The sequence below is a fragment of the Vulpes lagopus genome, chromosome 18, assembly GCF_018345385.1.
Source record: "Vulpes lagopus strain Blue_001 chromosome 18, ASM1834538v1, whole genome shotgun sequence".
In the NCBI taxonomy this organism is placed as follows: domain Eukaryota; kingdom Metazoa; phylum Chordata; class Mammalia; order Carnivora; family Canidae; genus Vulpes; species Vulpes lagopus.
Genome location: NC_054841.1, coordinates 41,205,808 through 41,224,736, shown reverse-complemented (window position 1 = coordinate 41,224,736; position 18,929 = coordinate 41,205,808). Strand labels below are relative to the sequence as shown.

General features: G+C 45.5%; 1 protein-coding gene across 7 annotated transcripts in view; it reads left to right on the top strand.

Moving 5' to 3' along the window:
* KIF16B (kinesin family member 16B) overlaps positions 1 to 17,612 on the top strand; it is a 301,238-nt gene extending 283,626 nt beyond the window's left edge. For 4 of the 7 annotated variants that reach the window (XM_041732317.1, XM_041732321.1, XM_041732315.1 and 1 more), the window contains one exon: positions 17,412 to 17,612. In XM_041732317.1, the coding sequence (XP_041588251.1) occupies positions 17,412 to 17,597 (186 nt within the window). In that variant the 3' untranslated portion in view covers positions 17,598 to 17,612. Of the gene's footprint in view, positions 1 to 8,282; positions 12,350 to 17,411 lie in introns of those variants that run through there. The other 3 variants (XM_041732320.1, XM_041732316.1, XM_041732318.1) reach the window with 3 other exon arrangements.
* The last annotated feature ends 1,317 nt before the right edge of the window (positions 17,613 to 18,929 follow it).

The window sequence follows — 18,929 nt, the reverse complement described above, 5'->3', positions numbered from 1 at the left end:
TGACACAACTAGAATTTATGAGAGTTTGAAACTGGGAAGACTTGAGTGAGTGAATATTGACCCCACTGGGTTGATTCATGACCCATAGTCATTGGTAACCAGACCTCTCTCGGGTCTGGAAATATCCCAGCGTGTCTCCATCCTGGCTTGATCTGTCTTCAGAGCCCGTCAGTCAAGGATGAATTTTCCAACTGCTGCAAGGTAAATGAAACCTCTAAGTCTTATTAGACTGATCGTTATCTTTAAGCTGCCACCATGGCTAATGACTTCTGGAAATGAGGAATTCCAGCAAACTGTCTTCCCTGTTAATATGTTACAGTAGAAACGTGGATAAGGCCCTACTACATTTTTAAAGCACATTTTAATGATTTCAATAACTTTAAATTATGAATTTATGTTAAAATTTTGTGAAATGAGAAATCATGAGAGTGACACAGCTGGGTGGTACGTGGCCACGAAGGAAGCAGCAGTTTGCCGTTACAGTCATGAACCTTATTAGCAAGCTTTTTAATAACATAAAATAGTCCTGACTTTATCCCATTGGTAATTAAAACAGAAGGAAGGGAACCAAAAATAATAAGGTAAGGTCTTTCCAGTGCTTCTGAGGCACTACTCTCATTCGCACATGTTCTCTCTCTCTCTCTCTCTCTTTTTTTTTAAGATTTTATTTATTTATTCATGAGAGAGAGAGAAAGAGAGAGAGGGGGGGGGGGGCAGACACAGCCAGAGGGAGAAGCAGGCTCCATGCAGGAAGCCTGACGTGGGACTCGATTCCAGGACTCCAGGATCACGCCCTGGGCCATAGGCAGGCGCTAAACCACTGAGCCACCCAGGTGTCCCTCCCACATGTTCTCTATACACACACACACACACATACACACGGTGGCAAATTCTGTGAGCATGGGCTCAATAAAGAGCTGCATTTACATTGACTCCTTACATTTCATGCTTAAGGGATTGTACCTTGTGAATTATATTAGGCCATCTGACTTTCTTCTGAATTTGAAGAGCCATTTGATGTTGGCTAAGTCACTGCCTCTTAGGATCTCAGTTTTCCTCCCCTGTAAACAGGATATGCATACCTGGTCCTCCTCCTCAGCATATATATCTTCATGCTCTCCTTGAGCTCATGAACTGGGAAGTGCTTTGTACAGCGTGCCTGCAGACTCAAATCCAGGTGCAGGGCCCTCCATGTTTTCCTTCAGGTCCTGCTGTTCCTCACACAGAGCCCTTTACCTGCTGGCCTGGCTCCCCTGTTCATACTGTTTGCCGAGCGTGGATGCCACTCCATCTTCCCTCCTTTCTAGATTCCAGATTAAGGAAATGGCTGCAAGATGGGAAGTACCACCTTATTTAACTTGCTGCTGATCTTTGCATGGATGGACTAGAGAGTGCATGGCCTCTATGACTAGATTAGCATTTCATCCAGAAGCTCCTGAGTTGAAAAGAATAACCCAGCAGAGGCTCTTAAGGCCAGCTTTTAGCTAGGTTGTCATAGTAATTGAAGTACTTTCAGCCAGAGTGGAGACAGAAATTGTATTGTAGGTCACACATGAATCATGTTAATATAATGACCTTCATCAAGAATGAAATAAAAGGGACGCCTGGGTGGCTCAGTGGTTGGGCGTTTGCCTTCATCTCAGGGCATGATCACAGAATCCCAGGATCAAGTCCCACATCGGGTTCCCCACATGGGACTTCTCCCTCTGCCTATGTCTCTGCCTCTCTCTCTCTCTCTCTGTCTCTCATGAATACATAAATAAAATCTTTAAAAAAATGAAATAAAAATGAAAATAGCATGTAGCAGCACATTATATTTTCAATTTTTTCTTCCTTATGTGGTGTATTGATTGAGGTGCCAGGCTAAAGCTCTAAAATAATTGACTAAATTCTTGCTGAATTGTTCTGTATTGCTGTAGGGAGTGTGTTTCACCTTTCAGAACTCATTAACACAGCCAATAGACCATTTTAGCCTGTGTTTTGGTTCAAAAGATTAATAATGTTGTTTTGAAATGGTGTTGGAATTTTGAGATTGGCCTGTGTGTATATCAGGGTTTGGGGCAGGAACCTTCCAGGTTAGTGCTTGGCCAGGGATGTACCACTAGGATGTGCTGACACATCTGAAATGTTACTCACTAAAGCCTCCTAGGATTGACCTTTTCCTAAGAGCAGGGTGCCCTGTGCAGATCTTGATCTGACTTCAAACTAGCACCCTGAGGAGCTTGTATGTGGGATAGGTGGAAGGTTTCCTCTGACTCAGACTGGTGCCTGCCAGCACGACAGGGCTTATTGTTCATTAACTTGTTTGCAAACAATACAAAATCACTGTGGCCATTGTCAACATTCCTCCACTCCTGGGCTTGGGAGTGGCGAGACCAAAGGCTCTCCTGCAGCTGGCCCTCTGAGAGTTCCCTGAATTTCTTACACTCTTGAAAACACCCTGTACTAGTGGCTGTGCAATCTGGAAGAGCTTGGTTCCAGCAGATGCCAAGTGGTATCTTCATTAGGCTTTTTGGCCATGGGGTGTCCATCCCAGAATATGAACAGGAACAATTCACCAGTCCTTTGTCCTATGTCTGCCAGGTAACCAATCCCCAAAGAAGGGGAAAGATACTTTTTCAGAAGGGAATCTGAGTGCTATTTGGGAAGGAGAAAGGAAGCAGGGCAGTTACAAAATGGCCAGTGCCCACAAGGCTCTGTAAGGAAGATATGGAAGCGTGAGCACAGCTACATTGGACTCTGTGTAGAGTATGAGCCTCACCACAAGAGATCTTTTTCCCCATTCCCATGTTTGCATAGAACTTAACCCGAAAGAACCCAGAGCCTCCCAGTCTCTGTGAGAGCAGCCTTAGGTCTGGGAAAGGCAACAAACATATCTGGCTCAGTGTAGATGACTTTACCTGGTAAAGATGGCAGTGCTCAGGAGGTGGGGGGTGGCCAAAAGGAAAATAGGGGAATGGTAGACTGGACAGCAGGCTGCTGATTGATACCCAGTCCCTGGGGCTGGCAGATATGGATGTGTGTGCTGGCACTCCCACTTCTATGCTCTGTGACCTTCAGGGCATTACTTCAGCCTCCTGGTCCTCAGTTTCTTCATCTAGAAGATGGGATAATTACGGTCCCAGTTCATAAAGTTGTGATAGTTAAATGAGATATACCATGAGAAGTTCTCACTGTGGCTAGAACACTGCAGGCCCTTGATAAATAGCCCCCTTGTAAAAGTAACCAGATGGGGGCTAGTCAGCCTGTTGTGTGCACGTGGGAGACAGTCCTCAGGGTCTTGGCAGGGATGAGTTGAAGAAGAGCACCACTTTGGAAAGAAGAGGTCAGGAGCCCGGCGTGGATCTCCAGGACAGGCTGTATGTCCTTCGTTTTTCCTGTGTTCTTTTGACCTTCTCTTAAAAAGCTCCTGGTCCCCTGTAGGATTTTGTCTTGTTTGGGGATGGGAGTTAAAGCACATGCCTATTTAACACTGATTGGAATAGACCCAGGGGGCCTGTCTGTCCTGGTTACTTCTACCCCACCCCCCACAACCCCTGCATAGACTGACTTTAAAAAACAGGAAGATACTCCTGCACACTGTAAAAGAAAGGCATATTACGGAATCAAGATTCTCTGCTTCAGTCCTGAACTGTGCCTTTAAGATCAGCCATCTAAACTGGATTTCCTGAAAGTATCAATAAGAAAACACTTTATAATTCAGTGTTGGTCCAAATAGCAAAAAGTAAATAACCTAGATAAATGTCTCATCTGTTTCTTACCATTCTTAAATCTTTTTTGTCTTGCCAAACTGATAGCTCCCAGAGTTTGGTCGCCAATATTGCTGTGCTGTTTCCTTCTCTCCCCTGTGTCTTCTGTTCTCCCTCCATCCATACCCTCCATCGTTTCCCTTTTCCTCAGCAAGCCCCTCCATCTCCGTGTGGCCCCTGCCCTTCCTGCCATCACTCATACCCAGACCCTCTCCCAGTACCTGCCCCACCCCCCTTGCTCTGTCCTGCAGGGTTGCAATCTTATTGGTAAAGGATTTGGTTTAAACTGACTTTCATTCTCCAGCTACCCTGGGCAAGGCAGGCCTGAAATGTGCACAATGGTAGTGGGTGCAACGGCCTGTTCACAGTGGCCCTGATCCAAGTGCTTGATGAAGCAGACTTGGGTGAGATACTCACCTCCAGGGTGGGCAAAGGTTGCTGGCCTTCTGTGGTTCCTAATAGCTACAGAGATTTAAATATGCCTTTCTTTCTTTCTTTCTTTCTTTCTTTCTTTCTTTCTTTCTTTCTTTCTTCTTTCTCTCTTCTTTTTTTCTTTCTTTCTTTCTTTCTTTCTTTTCTTTCTTTCTTTCTTTCTTTCTTTCTTTCTTTCTTTCTTTCTTTCTTTCTTTCTTTCTTTCCTTCCTTCCTTCCTTCCTTCCTTCCGGAGAAATACCATGTGAAAGAAATAGAAATTGGATATTGGATTTCACAAATCCTTTTCCTATTTTGTCCTTCTGACCCTGATAAGCCACTTAAACTGCTTATGTTCTTCAATTTTTTGTAATACTTTTTTTTTGATAGTATTTTTTTATAAAGTGAAATACCCTGGGGATGCAGCTTGGCTCCTTGACTTATTTTTCACATACCAGGAAGAGTTAGACAATAAAAAGGGGGATAGCTTTGACAGGAAGAACTGTAATTTTTTTCCATTCAGCCACAGGTGCTGTAGAAAACACTGTGAGCCCAAGCAACATAAATGACTAATGTAAATATGTGTGTATTTATATACGTATATTATATATAATTATAATGTATATTAAACAGACATAATGATAGAGTTCTAGTTCATTGGCTGATCTTGGCCTGAGCCTAAAATCCTAAGGGAGAATTTCTTTACTGGAGTGAGAGCAATAAACCTGATTCACCAGACACCATTGTGTAGGGGCACATTGCATTTCTGAAGAAGAGCTCAAACAGAAGAACCAAACCAGTCATCCTGTGTGCCTGTTTGTGCAAAGCAGGCAATAGGCATGTTCACATGAGGAATATTATACAGCAGTGAGAATGAACAAACTGCAACTATACCTAAAAGGGTGTGTGAATGTCATGTACACCATGTGAAGCATAGGAGGGCCAAACACAAAAGAGAGTATCCTCTGTGATTCTATTAACACAAGGTTCAAAAACTGGCAAAATTAATCGACAGTAGGAGAAGTCAGGAAAAGATAGGATAGCCTTATTCTTGGGGAAAGGATCGTGAGAGAGTATGGGAGCACTAGCAGTGCTGTCTTGTTGTTACCTAGGTGCTGATCACACAGGGGTGTCCACTTTTTGAAGTTTCATTTGGCTGTGCATGTGTGCTGTTTTCTCTGTGTACACCTGAATTTTTAAAAATTAACGCCTCAGAATCAATCATCAGGGTTCCTTCCAAGCACTTCTCCCAAGCTCAGTGGTGTGTCAGGCATGGTGGGGGTTACAAAGAAAAATGAGCTGCTGCCTGTGACCTCAAGAACCTTCTGGAAGTTTAGTTGTCTTCTGTCCCCAGCCCTATACCTAGTCCTTTGGTTTTGTCATTCACCAGAAGGAATTTGGCCAGCCCGTTGCAGGCATGTGGCTCTGGACACATCACCAGGGCTACCGTGACTCACTCAGACACTTCAGAGCACCTCGAGCTCACTGCAAAGAATACCTTCTGATCAAAACATTTCTTTGGCCAAGGAAGCAGTCTAAGTAAAGGGTACCCAGGCTGCCCAGTCCTGCTAAGCAGAGGTTTGGTTTATAATGTAAAAACTCTCCTGTAATGTTTACAATTCATTGAATGAGATCCTTCTACCTCAAGTTTCCATGGAGACATGCTAGTGAGTTCGTTTAAAGAAAAAGGCCCTACTTACACCTAGTTTACTGCTCTCTTGATAGTGGTGTCCTGGCGGGGAAGGTATGTCAGATACTTTTTCTTCTATTTATGTTTTTAACTTTCACTTTTCTTTACACTCTTTGGGCTCTACTGGCCCACTTTGTGAACTAATTATGACAAATGTTGGTAGGATACCAGTTCCCAGATGTGAATTCTTCACATTCTGGCAGAATTCATCTTGAAGGCAAGTTGGTTGTGAGCATTAGTCTGCAAGTTGGTTGTGAGCATTAGTCTGCACATTAGTGTGGCCTGTGGGAGAGGGGAGTAAGGGCTGCATGGAAGCTATGGATTTGATGCCTGCTCAGTCGCCTGGCTCTGTTCATCTTGGAAGAGTTGCAGCCCCATGCTCCAGTGCACAAGTTCCTTATCATCCTTGTCCCAAACACTTCACTCTTGACCTGTCAACAACAGTCCATTTGCTCACTTACATTTATCGCATTTGCAAGCATTGGCTGGCTGGCTGGGTGTGGGCTCAGATGTGCACTCTATCCATATTGACTGGACTGCGGGTCCCTCTAAAGTTGCAATTCTCAGCTTCCCTTCCCCCAGCAAAGTTGAAGTACGGTTCCCTTTTGCCATTGATACAAATAAGTCCTGGTGTAAGATCTTCATTTTTCAGCAATTGGTTTTGGCACCTTCTTGCCTCCACCTGATTGCTCTTTCAAGCTCCTTTCCTGAGAGATTACTGTGAGACCAGTATCTTAGGTATATTGAACAAAAAAAGACAGTCTGAGTTAAAAACACTTGTTTTTAAATCCCCTCTTCTGATCAGTAGCCTTGCTCATTTCTGCAACAGGATCCTTACCCGAAAATGGGTTTGACAGTAATAAAAGCAGGTAATTCCAGGACAAGTACGATGATAACATAAAATTAGGTGAGTTCAGAAATTTGGGGGCATGGTATGAGCATTTTGTTCCACTGCTTTGGGGATGGCTTCCTGGGCGTATGCATGTGTCAGGACTCATCAGATTGTCTGAGGAATGTGCAGTGACTGTGCAGCAATAAGAAATTAGAAGATTTTTAGAAACTACAAATTACTATACAAACGTTAATTATTGATAATCTTCATTATTACATTTAAGAAAGTAACTGATGAATTTTCCTCCAGCAGAGTGCCATCCTTCAGAAGTAGATTTCAGGCTGGCAGTTCATAGAGGAAGCTGAATTCCACTCCCTGGGCCAAGGTTTCTCAGTCATGGCACGATGACATTAGGATTGTGACAATGCGTGCATCGTAGGATGCACCTGGATATACCCCCCAGCCCAGAGGGACAGTCAATCAGAAATGTCTCCAGACACTGTCTGGAGGGTACAAATCACCCCTGACTGGGAACCACTGCTTCTGAGGCCTCAGACAAATTTCTTTGTTACTCAAAGTCCATAATTGTTACATTTAATTTCAAGGTTTGTGATAGGATTGTTTATAACAATCTGAAACAAGCTGAGTCAGAAATAAAGATTTAGGCTTACTCCCTCCCATTCCACCTCCACCCCTACCCCCTGTATTCGGTCCCATTCTGTTATAAATAACATTTGCCTGACCTGAAAAATATTAACTATTTTTGTGTGTCCTCTTTTCCTTTAATACATCCTGCCAGCAGCCCGCCTGATTCCATCCCAGCATCTGAGATCCTTGTCCCAGACATGCTTTGCTTGCTGGGTGCCAGAAAAGGCAGCGAATGCTGTGACAAACACGTGTGGCAGGGGGAGGGGCAGTGCCAAGGATTCAGAGCAATTAATCTTAGTAAGAATTTCTTTTCATTGAGGATTATAGGTTTTGCAGAATGATTTGAAAATATTAGTTTTTTGGAACTGACCCTTTGTCCTCAGTGTTTCTCTTCCTTTAGTTTATAAGAAGGATCCAAAGCAGACAGTGACGGTAACCATTTAAAAATGCGCATCAGCAGCACATTTAGCATTGTACAGATGCCTAGCCTTTTTTTTTTTTTGCCTCCTTTTAATCAACTTTCTATTTAATAAGTAAGTTGGGAGGAAATGACTTGTTAAAAAACAGAATCTTAACTAGTGCCGCTCTTGCTGGAAAGCAGACCCCTCCCCCACTCCAACCCCAGGCACCAGGTTGTTATTTCTCTGGGCATCCTCTGCAGGGGGACCCGAGGCCATGTGGCCATGAGTCAGAGCTCTGTGCCACAGAGAAGTCACCTGCGTCATGGATGCAGTGGCTTGGTGTGGTGACAGCCAAGGCCTCACAGAGTCCCAAAGATGACAGCAACAGCTCTTTTAAAGTGGGCAGCAAGTTGTGTCTGCAGTTTCTTCTCTCCTTGATCTCACCCAACAATATATCATTGTGCTCTGTATCTTCCTCAGAAATACCTCATTCTCCTCTCCTTGATCCCACCCAACATCTCACCATGCTCTGTCTCTTGTCTCTTCCTCAGAAATACCTCAGGGATTTTTTCAGCGTGATGCTCCAATCTGCGACATCCCCCCTGCACATCGACAAAGTGGGGCTCACTCTTTCCAAACACACCATTTGCGAGTTCTCACCATTCTTCAAGAAGGGAGTCTTTGACTACAGCAGCCACGGGACGGGGTAGAGCTGGGGGTGATGGACGAACCACCCAAACCACCAATGCAGTGCCTTCTCGTCGGAGTGGCCGGCCCGGTGCAGGGCAGCCTCCTCCTGCTGCGGCCAGATGCGCAGCAGCTGGCTCAGGCTGCCTCACCGGGGCCTACTGAGTGCCTGAACCCAGGACGGGCATGTTTCGCTTTGCTGACGTGACCCCGACAGGCAGCTTTGCTGTCCCATTGCCATCAAATGTGGCCTTCTCTCCACACTGCTTCCTTCTTCTCACAAAGGAGTCTGCCCGTGGGGTAAAAGGGGTGTGGCTGGATTGTCTTGCTCCCTCTGAGCCCAGCCAGCCCAGGACCTCCCCGAAGTAAGTGGGCGGCTCTCCAGACGTCCCTTAAATGACTGTCATCTGGTTTCCTCTTCCACCAAAATATCTTATTTTTTATATTCCTTCCACATGGCTGGCAACATCCCAAGAGAAGCATTTTAAATTATTTCATTGTATTCTTTTTTTCTTTTTCCCCTCATTTGAGTCGGAACTTTTGTACAATACTTAACCACTGATGTTTACACAGAATTTCATATTCTGCAAAAGGGAATTTTGGTCCAATCATGACTGGAATCTTCCATGCTTGACAAATTGGATGTAGGTGACATCACGTAAAGCTTCTGTAAATCCATACAAATAGGATATTTGTTTAATCTTGAATATTTGAGGAGATTTCCCCAAATGTAAATGGCCACGGTGCATTCTTGAGCTTACTCTGCTAAGCACAAAACAAGCGCATAGCTGAATGCCTATTTTTAAATGTTACTTTTTTTCACATTTTTGTTACAGAATCTACTGGATCTTTGGCTGAAAGACTAGAATTTATAGTAGTTGATTAATGATCCCTTAAATTACTCAGGACTTAATGTAGCATTGCACATCTATGTACAGTAAAACTGCTTTGTTTTACTAAAGTGAAAAATGTGAGTAGAAAAAATATAAATGTGGTATATATGGAAATATATATAATTCTACCTATAGATTTATATATGTACACACGCCTGTATAATAGTTGTATCAAAATATATAATCGTTCACACCAAATTTATTAAAGGTATTTACTTTTTCAAAATTTAAATTGAGCTGCTATCAATATTAAATGAAGTCATAGAATCTATCCTGTAGCTCACTTTATTTTAAGTTTGTAACATGATCATCCCTACTGGTCTGTTTAAAAATTTATCTAATGTGTTTGGAAAGATCCATAATGTATAATTTAGCATTTGTGTCTCAGAAGATGCCATTGGAGTAACATTTGAAGCCACAAATGAACAGGGTAACAAAACATGTTTGCATTCAGGCTTCGAGAATATGCCTGTGCAACTGAGCTCTCCAACCTGAAAAATATGTTTAAAGATGCAGTTATCCCAATAAGGGAGAAAAGTATTACTATACTAATTAGATATCATAGTTTAACATGAGAAGAAATGAGGACTTCAAAAATTGCTACAGAAAGACTTGCTTTTGTCTACAGCGGTGATTACAGGCATAGGTTTAGAAAGGCAGTTACTACCAGAGAATTTAAACCTAGAGATTAAAGGATAAAAGCTGAGAGATAATAATTAACCATAGGTCATTTATTTAAAGAGAGTCACAACAGTACAGATTTCCCTTCGTTTGCTGAGTAAACCAAATGGTTTTCTTCACTGACCAGATAATCTGTCCCCTGCCCTTTCGGATCTGTACCGGAGGCCAGGCTCACGCAGGTGTATCATTGAAGTGACACAAGATACAGTACTAACTTGGCAAGAATAAGCAAATGTGTGTGTTTGTAAGAAGTGCAGGAATCGGAGGACCTTTTCATTCCAAACCCTCATTTTAAGAAATCAGTGTTGAGTTTGAAGTTCAAGCACTAACAGGCTCTGGCTAAAGCCAGCTGTGCTGGAAGTGTGGGTCATTTCACCTCTCTGAGCCTGAGCCTCCCCGACTGAAAACCAAGCTGTTGCACAAGATGATATCTAGGTCCCATTCTAGCTATGCTTATGAACAGGGGAAGAACTACTCCTGGTGGATGGACCAGGTAGGCCCCTGGTGTGTGGACATGAAATACAAACTAGGAATCAGCTTGATCTGAATACAACATGAGGGAGTGTGGAAAAGCCAATGTACAGACTCACCTAAACAAATAATGGAATCCCTTCCTGGAGTGAAGACAAAAAAAAAAAAAAACAGTTGTAAGAGTCAGGATGACAAAATGGGAGGCTTGTTTTGACTGATTCAAAGGAGTAAAAGAAAATTAGCAAATGCATAGGTTATTACTTCAAGTGCATCAAATTAATGCTACGATGACCATTTTAGGCAATTCAGATTGAGGTGCCATTGATTTACAATATTTTTGTAGCCAGTTGAACAAATCTAAGGAACTTAGAAGTCTTTATTTAAGCTGCTTTAGCATGTCCTAGGTCTTGCTTTTGCAATAAAATGTGTGCACCACACTTGTTTATAATCACAAGCAGTACAGGCATCTTCAGCCTGGATCCCACCCAGACATTTGATTAATTTGGGGCATGTGAATAGATAGTAACCAAGACATGCTGGCTCTCTAATGATGGACATCTAGAAGATTCTCTGGCCAGTAATGGGGAGATGCTTTAAAGATTCATGAACAGGGTAACCAGGCCCTAGGGCCACTTCTATTTACATTTGTATGTACAAATACTCAGTTCTGCTCAATTTGGCCCTGGCTACCCGTACTCAGTGCTCTAGACAGCATATGTTTGGAGTCTGGGCAGAAGCAACCGGAGTTTCACAGCTTAGAGCATCTGTGAACTCAGATGTGTAGCTGCTGCTAGGCCACAGTTTCCAGCCTCACAGTTGGGGCACGTTGGTGTTGTGGGTTCAAGTTTCAAAGGGAAGATTCAGACTCCTCTCCCCAGGGCACAATCCCACGTGTGCCCCATCATTTCCTCAGACATGCTCTCGGAGATGGAGAGCAGTGCCCTGTTGTGATGGGACTGATCATTACTTATGCTGAGCCTACTACAAGGCAAACCTCATCTCCTCAGAAGGCACTTGGATGTCAATTCAAGACAGTCCTGAGAAGATATTCAGTGGTGTCCTGCTTTCCAATCAGTAGTGTTCAAAAGAGGTTTGAAATACACTTCTTGACAATCTACATAAAACTAAAGCAGTTGATGTATGTTTTGGGAAAACTAAATAAAGACCATTAATCTAAGGGGACTCAGTCTTGGCAAATTAAACCTTGTATATCCTTCCTTTTAACAGCAGTGTTCTTTCTGCTTGCAAGAAGAGGACCTGGTTATGTTCTTCTGTTAAGAGTGTTCTTTTCTAAAAAAAAAAAAAAAAAAAAAAAAAAAATTAAAAAAAAAAAGAAGAGTGTTCTTTTCTGGGGATAATTACATGGGTAACGATTCTGTGATTTTTGAATTTCACACAATACAGAATTTTGCACGATACAGAATTACTTCCGAGTTGAAACAAATCCATTTATCATAAATTTCGACAGCATCATATACCAAATTGATCCTTCAGCAGTATCTGGGGGGTAATCAGGAACTGTGTTGGTGTTGGGCAGGCTGTTACTTTCAGAAGCCTTCATTTAGCAACCCAGTAGAGAATTCAGTTACATTTTGAGACAGTAGGAGAGGCAGAGACAGTTGGCTGAACCGAAGGGGTTCAAGGATAGGACTTCATCCTTGTTCCCTGCAAATAGCAATTCACATGCGTTTATCACTGCAGTTCTGCACACAAAGCTCTGGTACTGTCCCCTGAGGTACCCTGTGCCTTTCTAAGAAGTTCTCCCTTTTGTGCATCTCTTGGAAAATGACTAAATATAAAATGTTCTTTCTTTGTGCCCATTTGGTACCCCTTCATTTGAAAATAAAATAATGAAGCTTTTCTTTCTCTGGGGGTTACCTCTCCAAAAACTGATTCTTCTGTGGGAATTTGAGGTTCATTGATTTGATTTTGCTCCTTTTCTGTTGCTGGAAAAGCAGAATGTTTTCCTCTCAGGGAGAGAGGGATAAATGTGTTTGCAAAAAAGATGCACAAGCCATCTCTCTTCACGCATTTAAAGTGGAAAAGTGCACTAGGTACAAAATTGGCGATGTGTAGTGGAAATGCATCAGCTGAATGCAAAAGCCCCATAGGGTCAACATACAGTGTTCAGTACCATTAAGGCAGGTCACCAGAAATTAAGAAACCTGTCTCTAGAATTTAAGACTGGGGGGAAAAACACATGAAAAATATAGTCCAATATCTTCACTGCTTGAAAACAGAGTTCTTTTCCTCAAAGCGTCAAAAATCCTTAAGCACAGTTAATATTTGCAGAAGTGTTTCAGTAGCACTTAACATTGTGCCTGAGAGCTTCTCGCTGAATTACAGCCCAGGGGCCTGCTATTCCTGAGGTTCCTCTTCCTTCTCAGCCATGCGGAAGGAAGGGAAGGAGGGAGGCAGAAGACTGCAGCTGCTTCTCCAAAGCTGCCAGGGAATCTCTTAGAGGAGAGAATCACAGCGAACAATCTTACTAGTTTGTGGTGATTAAGAGCTTTCTTTAATATTTGCACTTTAAATGATTCTAAATCCTGTTAGCTTCTCTCCTGAAAATAAGCTAGAAACTGGTGTGGGGGTTGGAGGGATGTGGTGGTGGAGGCGGGGGGGGGGGGGGGTAGCTTGACATTATAAATGACTCTCTTTCCTATGGTGTTTTAAGCCCTAATTTTTTTTTTTTTTTAAGATTTTATTTATCAGAGAGTGTGTGCTCGCACTAGCAGGGGAAGCGGCAGGCAGAGGGAGAGGGAGCAGGTTCCCCCCTGGGGAGCCCAACATGGGGCTCCAGCCCAGGACCCTAGGATTATGACCTGAGCCGAAGGCAGACACTTAGCCAACTGAGCCTCCTAGGTGCCCCTAAGCCCCAAATTTAATGGATGTAAAAAATAAAGTCGATTCACGGGGGGTGCAATTCTTTGGTTGCAGTCATATTAAAACACCGGCTGTTACTCCCTTATAAACAGACGGGGAAGGTCATGTTTACGTGATACAGGATTCTCTGCCTTCAGGCACAAGGGCAGCAGCCTTAGATATTTCTCGTGAAGAACTCGTGGCCAAAGAGTGTGGTGGTCCCCTCAGGATCTGAAGTGCAGAATATTCTGCGGTGGAGCCTGCATCTGAAGAGCTTGCTGGCCCCCGGGCTCGCTGTCTGTTACACGTATGTGTGTTTCTCATCAGGAAAGTGCTGCTAGCTGGCCGGGCCCCACGTCCCTGCGTGAGCCCTCCTCTCCGGACCTTGCAGACACAGCCAGGTGGGCCTTAGAAAGCCCATAAAGTACGGACAGTGCTTGCCCAACTTGAAGCCACTTCTGTGCGTGTCATGGCCACCACCCAGCCCCTTCCTTCCATGGGGATGGTGAAGGAAGGATCACACCAAACTTCAGCCATCCGTGTGATTCCTTCCACTGGCCGCGCTCAGTGTTGAGATCTCAGCCAAGAGAACATGGCACAGAGATCTAGAGCAAATTGGCTGTGTTCTGCTCATTCCTGGTTGTTAGAGAATTAGCCTGCTCCTTGCTGCCACCAACATGTCACCAGTCATTCAACACGTGCTCATGAGCACCTTCCCCAGCCTAGCACGGGGCTGGGCCCCTCCCCTCCCACAGTGGTGAGCAGTGTGGCCTCAGGGAGCTCAGTGCACTCGGCAACTCACCTGTGCTGGTGCAACCAAAGTGATAAGTGTCACGGAGCAAGAGTAGGAGGTGCTGGGAGAACATACTAGACCAGTGATCTCATCTGGGAGGCTCTGCGATTTTCCTAAGCTAATACCTGAGCAGTGAGGAGAAATGAGTGCCAAGGAGGCAGAGAGATTGCTCCAAATTGAGGAAAGCGAGTGCAAGAGGGAAAACTCATCATCGCTGTAACCTGAAGAGAACATAAGGGACAGTGACATATTGGAGAGAGAGACAGCAGCCAGAGGAAAGGGCACTTGAGAGGTTGCTGGCTGAAATTTTGTAAATGAGATCACGTTTCCCATCAGCTACCACTGTTCTGGAAGGATATCCCTGGGGAGGAAGAGCTCGTGGTAACTAGCGCTCATCCTTTAAATCACAGGTAATGAAGAGAAGCAAACTTCCCGATTACATGTTAACAACCGAGGGACAACAATCTGGGGAGAGCCGTAGAGCCTGCCGGTTCTGCTCTTACAACTTCGACTATAGTGTATTTAAGGTTCTGAGATTTCAGAGGCTCTCGCCTTAGAGAAGCATGTTCTCCACAGAGCCTCGGTTATCTGGCTGGGGTGTGTCCGAACTTCCATACCACGGTTGCCAGCAAATCCAAGTAAAGCTCATGTCTTGTCTTTGGGTTCCTACGAGACACCACTGTCAAGGAACTGAGCTAGTTGTGGGGTTTGGTTCATGATTTAGACCAGCAACCGCACAGGGATGCTGTGTCCTCCTTAAGCCTGGGGTGACATGATCTGCAGCCCCACGTGGACATCAAGCCCTCTATCTGCCTTCTGAGCCTGAGCGTCATCATCCCGGCCTCCTCTGTACGAGAAAAGATTATTTCTAGATTAAAAAAACGGCCTATAGCCCATCCATTGGATGTACAGAGAAGCCCCTTGACTGGAACAGAAAGCAAAAACTCTCCCAGCCAGCCTGAGACTGGGGTTCAATGAAGCAGGTCAAGTTTCTGTGGATATGATGGCTCAGAGACTGACATTCCTAACTCAAGGTGCTCAAAACATTTTCGTCTGATCCAATTTGTATGAATTCAGTGCTACCGTTCAAAAGGACCATTGCTCTTCGTGCATTAATTCACTAAGCCATTTAGTAAACTAGCTTCTCCGGTGGATGGATGCGAGCAGAGAGAGTCCTCCTTGGCCCCCACCAAGGACAGTATCGCTAATAGGGTCAGACTGCCATTGGCTGTGGCTGTGGCCAGTGAAAGCTTCCCACACGAGCAAGAGGCCATGGAGGCCAGGACACGCGTCACGTCAGAAGAAGGTACAGCAGAAGTAGAGGGTTGTGCTCAGCCTGGGACACAGGGGCCTCAGGGATCACAAACAGCCGGGCTCATGTGCCTTCTCTCTGATGTTCCTCTGGCTCAAACGCTTGTCTCTCAGAGTCAACAGGGCTGTGCATGCTGAGGTAAGAGTTGATTTTGTTGGGGGCAGGGACCCTTCAAAGACTCCCTCCCTAAGTAGCTTTTGTGCAGGGACAAATCTATTCAAGTTAAAAGCCAGGGCCCTCTGGCTTCCCATGGCACTTCTTTTCAGCATTCAGTAGTATCAGCTTCCTGCTGCCTCTACTGAGTGCCACGCCAACTCCATGTGCCACTGCTTTGCACGTGTGGCTGTGACCTCAGTGAACTGGTGGGGCTGCTGAAAGCCTCGGATACTCTTAGAGATGGCAGGAGCCCTGCTAGTTTCCAAAAAACCATGAGCCTTCTGCTACCAGAGTCCAAGCCTCTTGTGTCCTTAAGCCAAGCAAAGCATTCAAAGCGTAGAAGAAAAGTCCCCATCTGTTCTGGAAAGCCTGCCAGTAAAACGGCATCTTGTGGATGAGGGATAGGTTATAACCCACGGAGGCCCCGGAGAACACAACTTAGCATACTTTTAATACCTCCGGGGAGGTCTGTGTTGCTCAGAGTGGCCCCAAGAGAGGGGCCAGTTATTTCTTGCATTTTCTTCGTGTGCCTATGACCAGGCTGAAATTGCTGAAATTGCCTCAATTGAGTTGCACCACCTTTGGGACATTCTCCAAGCTCCTGGCAAAATCACAGTTTGTGAGCGGGACAGCAGTGCACCTGGCTACAGACAAAAGGTTGTCAGAGCTGGAAGGAGCCTTGGAAACAATCTGGATCTACAATCCATTTGGATACTAGGCAGTCCACATGGGGATGGCGAGGACATCCTCTCCAAAGGGACTTCAGGGCATGTTGCCGAAGTGCGCGTGCAGACAAGCCCGCACCCTCAGGCTGCTCTCTCCCCAGGTTACCATCTCTGACTCCAATCCATTTCTTCATTTACCAAAAGTAAAGCAGCTTGAGAGAGGTTGTGGCCTACCCAAGTCCCTAACCGGAGCCTCAATGTCTTGGGTTAGCTCCCGGCCCACTGCCCCTGCCTGGATTAGAGGAAAATGAGGAGTGTGTCAATCATGGGGTGAGTCGGGAGATAGCACGCCAGTTATTTTCATAAAAAGAATTTTTAAAAAATTCTAGGTCACTTAAAAAGTAAAAATCAGAGAACTCAAAGTAGTAACTACAGGAAGCACCTTCCCCACTGAAGGCTGGGGGGGCACGAGAAGGAAGTCAGAAGCGTGGAGGAAAGGTGCCCCACGGAGTTGAAACTGAAAGTGCAAAGAGAAAGGGGCACCAGGGCTGGTGCTGGTGTCCGAGCTGCAGAAAGGGTCTGAGGGAGCTGGGACCAGGCCTCAGAGGAGGGGGAGGTGCTGGTTCTCTGCGGGTGGGGCCACAGTGAGGCTCATTGGCACATGTTGGGAAAACTGCAAGCTGGACTCAGCTGCTGCTCCTGGGTGGCAGGAGTGTGGCGGAGGCAAAGCTGACAGGAACAGGGAGTGATCTAATCAGGAGAGGAAGACCAGAAGTGTTGCTGAGATGATGCTCACAGGAAGAGAAAGCAAAAGAAACATCCTTTCTCGCTCCCCCAGCCTGGGGGTCTCCCTCTAGGGCCCTGCCTTGGCAGATCCTGACTGGGAGCAGCTGGCAGAGCAGAAATAAGGTTTGCGGAGTTCCAGTCTCTGCCTCCCAGAGCAGACTGGTATGGGTTTGGCACACTGAGCTTTTGTTCCAGTTGAAGCCTGGACCTAACACTTACCAGCTACCCATCAAGTCTCAGAGAACAATCTGGAATCCATGCCCTCAGGCCCCCACCACAACCCATCACTGGACGTGGTCGAGGTGCTGTGTATGCTGATTGCCGGGCACGGGGTGCTAGTCTGGGAATTAATCCTCATGCCCTCTGCCCTCTAGGAGCTGACCTGCAGTGGTGAAATGTGTTGCAAACCTTTCTCAGGTAGCCCAAGAGACTGGACAGACACTCTCGTCTCTCAAAGCAGCCGCAGCCATGTGGGACCTGCCCAGTGTGATGCCATCTCATCATGTGGGAAATGCTACCGCAAGCATCTCCAGCCTCACCCGGCCTTTGCCACGTGCTAGTTTTTCTGAAATGGTGAGAACTATTTACAGACTGCTTTAAAAAGACAAGAAACCAAAGCATCGTAGGACACCCAGTCCTGCACTGCCATGATAGTTGGTTTTTCTCTATTCTCCCCTTATGTGACAAAGAAAGGCACTTTGGAAGGATCTTCTCTAATGCCATGGCCATGTAAGGCAGAAGTAGGTCCCAATAGGCCCAGGGGGCACACACTGGTTTCTAGGGCATCCAGCAGGGGAGTGAGCCCTATGGTCAAGGGCTTGGGGACCCAAGATTTAGATGCCGTGGATTAGATGCAGTAGTTTCTGTGCCCGTCTTGCAGCCCATAGAGCACCCTTCCTCCTGTGTATGGGATCACCTGCATTCTCTCCACTCAAGGCGGACAGCTTCATCCCTTCCACCTGAAAAATCACTTGTCTGTGTTTATCCCCACGAGAAGCAAGATTGCCATACCGTTCCTGGTACCGGGCCATGACATTGACCTTCAAAAGCCCTGAAACGGCTGTTTTCCTGGCTGCTGTGAGCTGTGGAACTCAGGAGTAGGTATTGCCTGAAAACATTTAACATCCCATAGCAAAGGTGTTGGAGGTGTCGTCTCCATTGTCGTTCCTCCCAGGCTCTGGTTAGCCTTTCTGCGTGAGCGCTTCTCCCCGCTGCGGGCTGGCTCTGCCAGGCGTGGAATCCAGGCCTTGCCTTCCCATTTGAGCTTTCCTGCTCACCCACCCCAGGAGGTAGATCAAAGGGGAGGGGACTCTTTGGGTATGAAGCGGTGATGCAGGAAAGGAGTTCTAGAAGGGACCTGCCCAAAGAGTCTAGGAGCACAAGAAGTCAGTCACGCGGCTGACATAGAACATGCCTCCTGGCTCTGGGGCACAAACTTCTCCAATTATCAGAATGAAATCCTCAAGAAGGAAAATGGACATTTAATAGTTGCTTGCTTCCCCATCTTACCTCTCCAGTCAGCCCACAGTGGCCGGGCTGGTATTTGTCTTCCTCTTAAAATGGATGCTGTCCAGGGAACTCAAAGAACTTCATTTATTTTCATTAAAATTCCCAGTATCAGTGACAGGCGACCGGCTCACGGGTGTGGAGGATGACAAGTGGCTGAGAGTACATCTGATCACAAAGAAAGCTTCATCCTGTACAGGTACAGAAGCGTGAGCTGTAACAGTCCCCACCATCTGAGAAATACGCTGTCACAGGGCTTATCAGTGGAGACAAGCCAAAGCCAGACCTGCGAATTCAAGGAAATTCAGAAAAAGTGAGGTTTTTCAAAAGGGGAAGTCTGAATAGATAAGACATATTTTAAGCAATCTCTAGAATTAGCCATCATC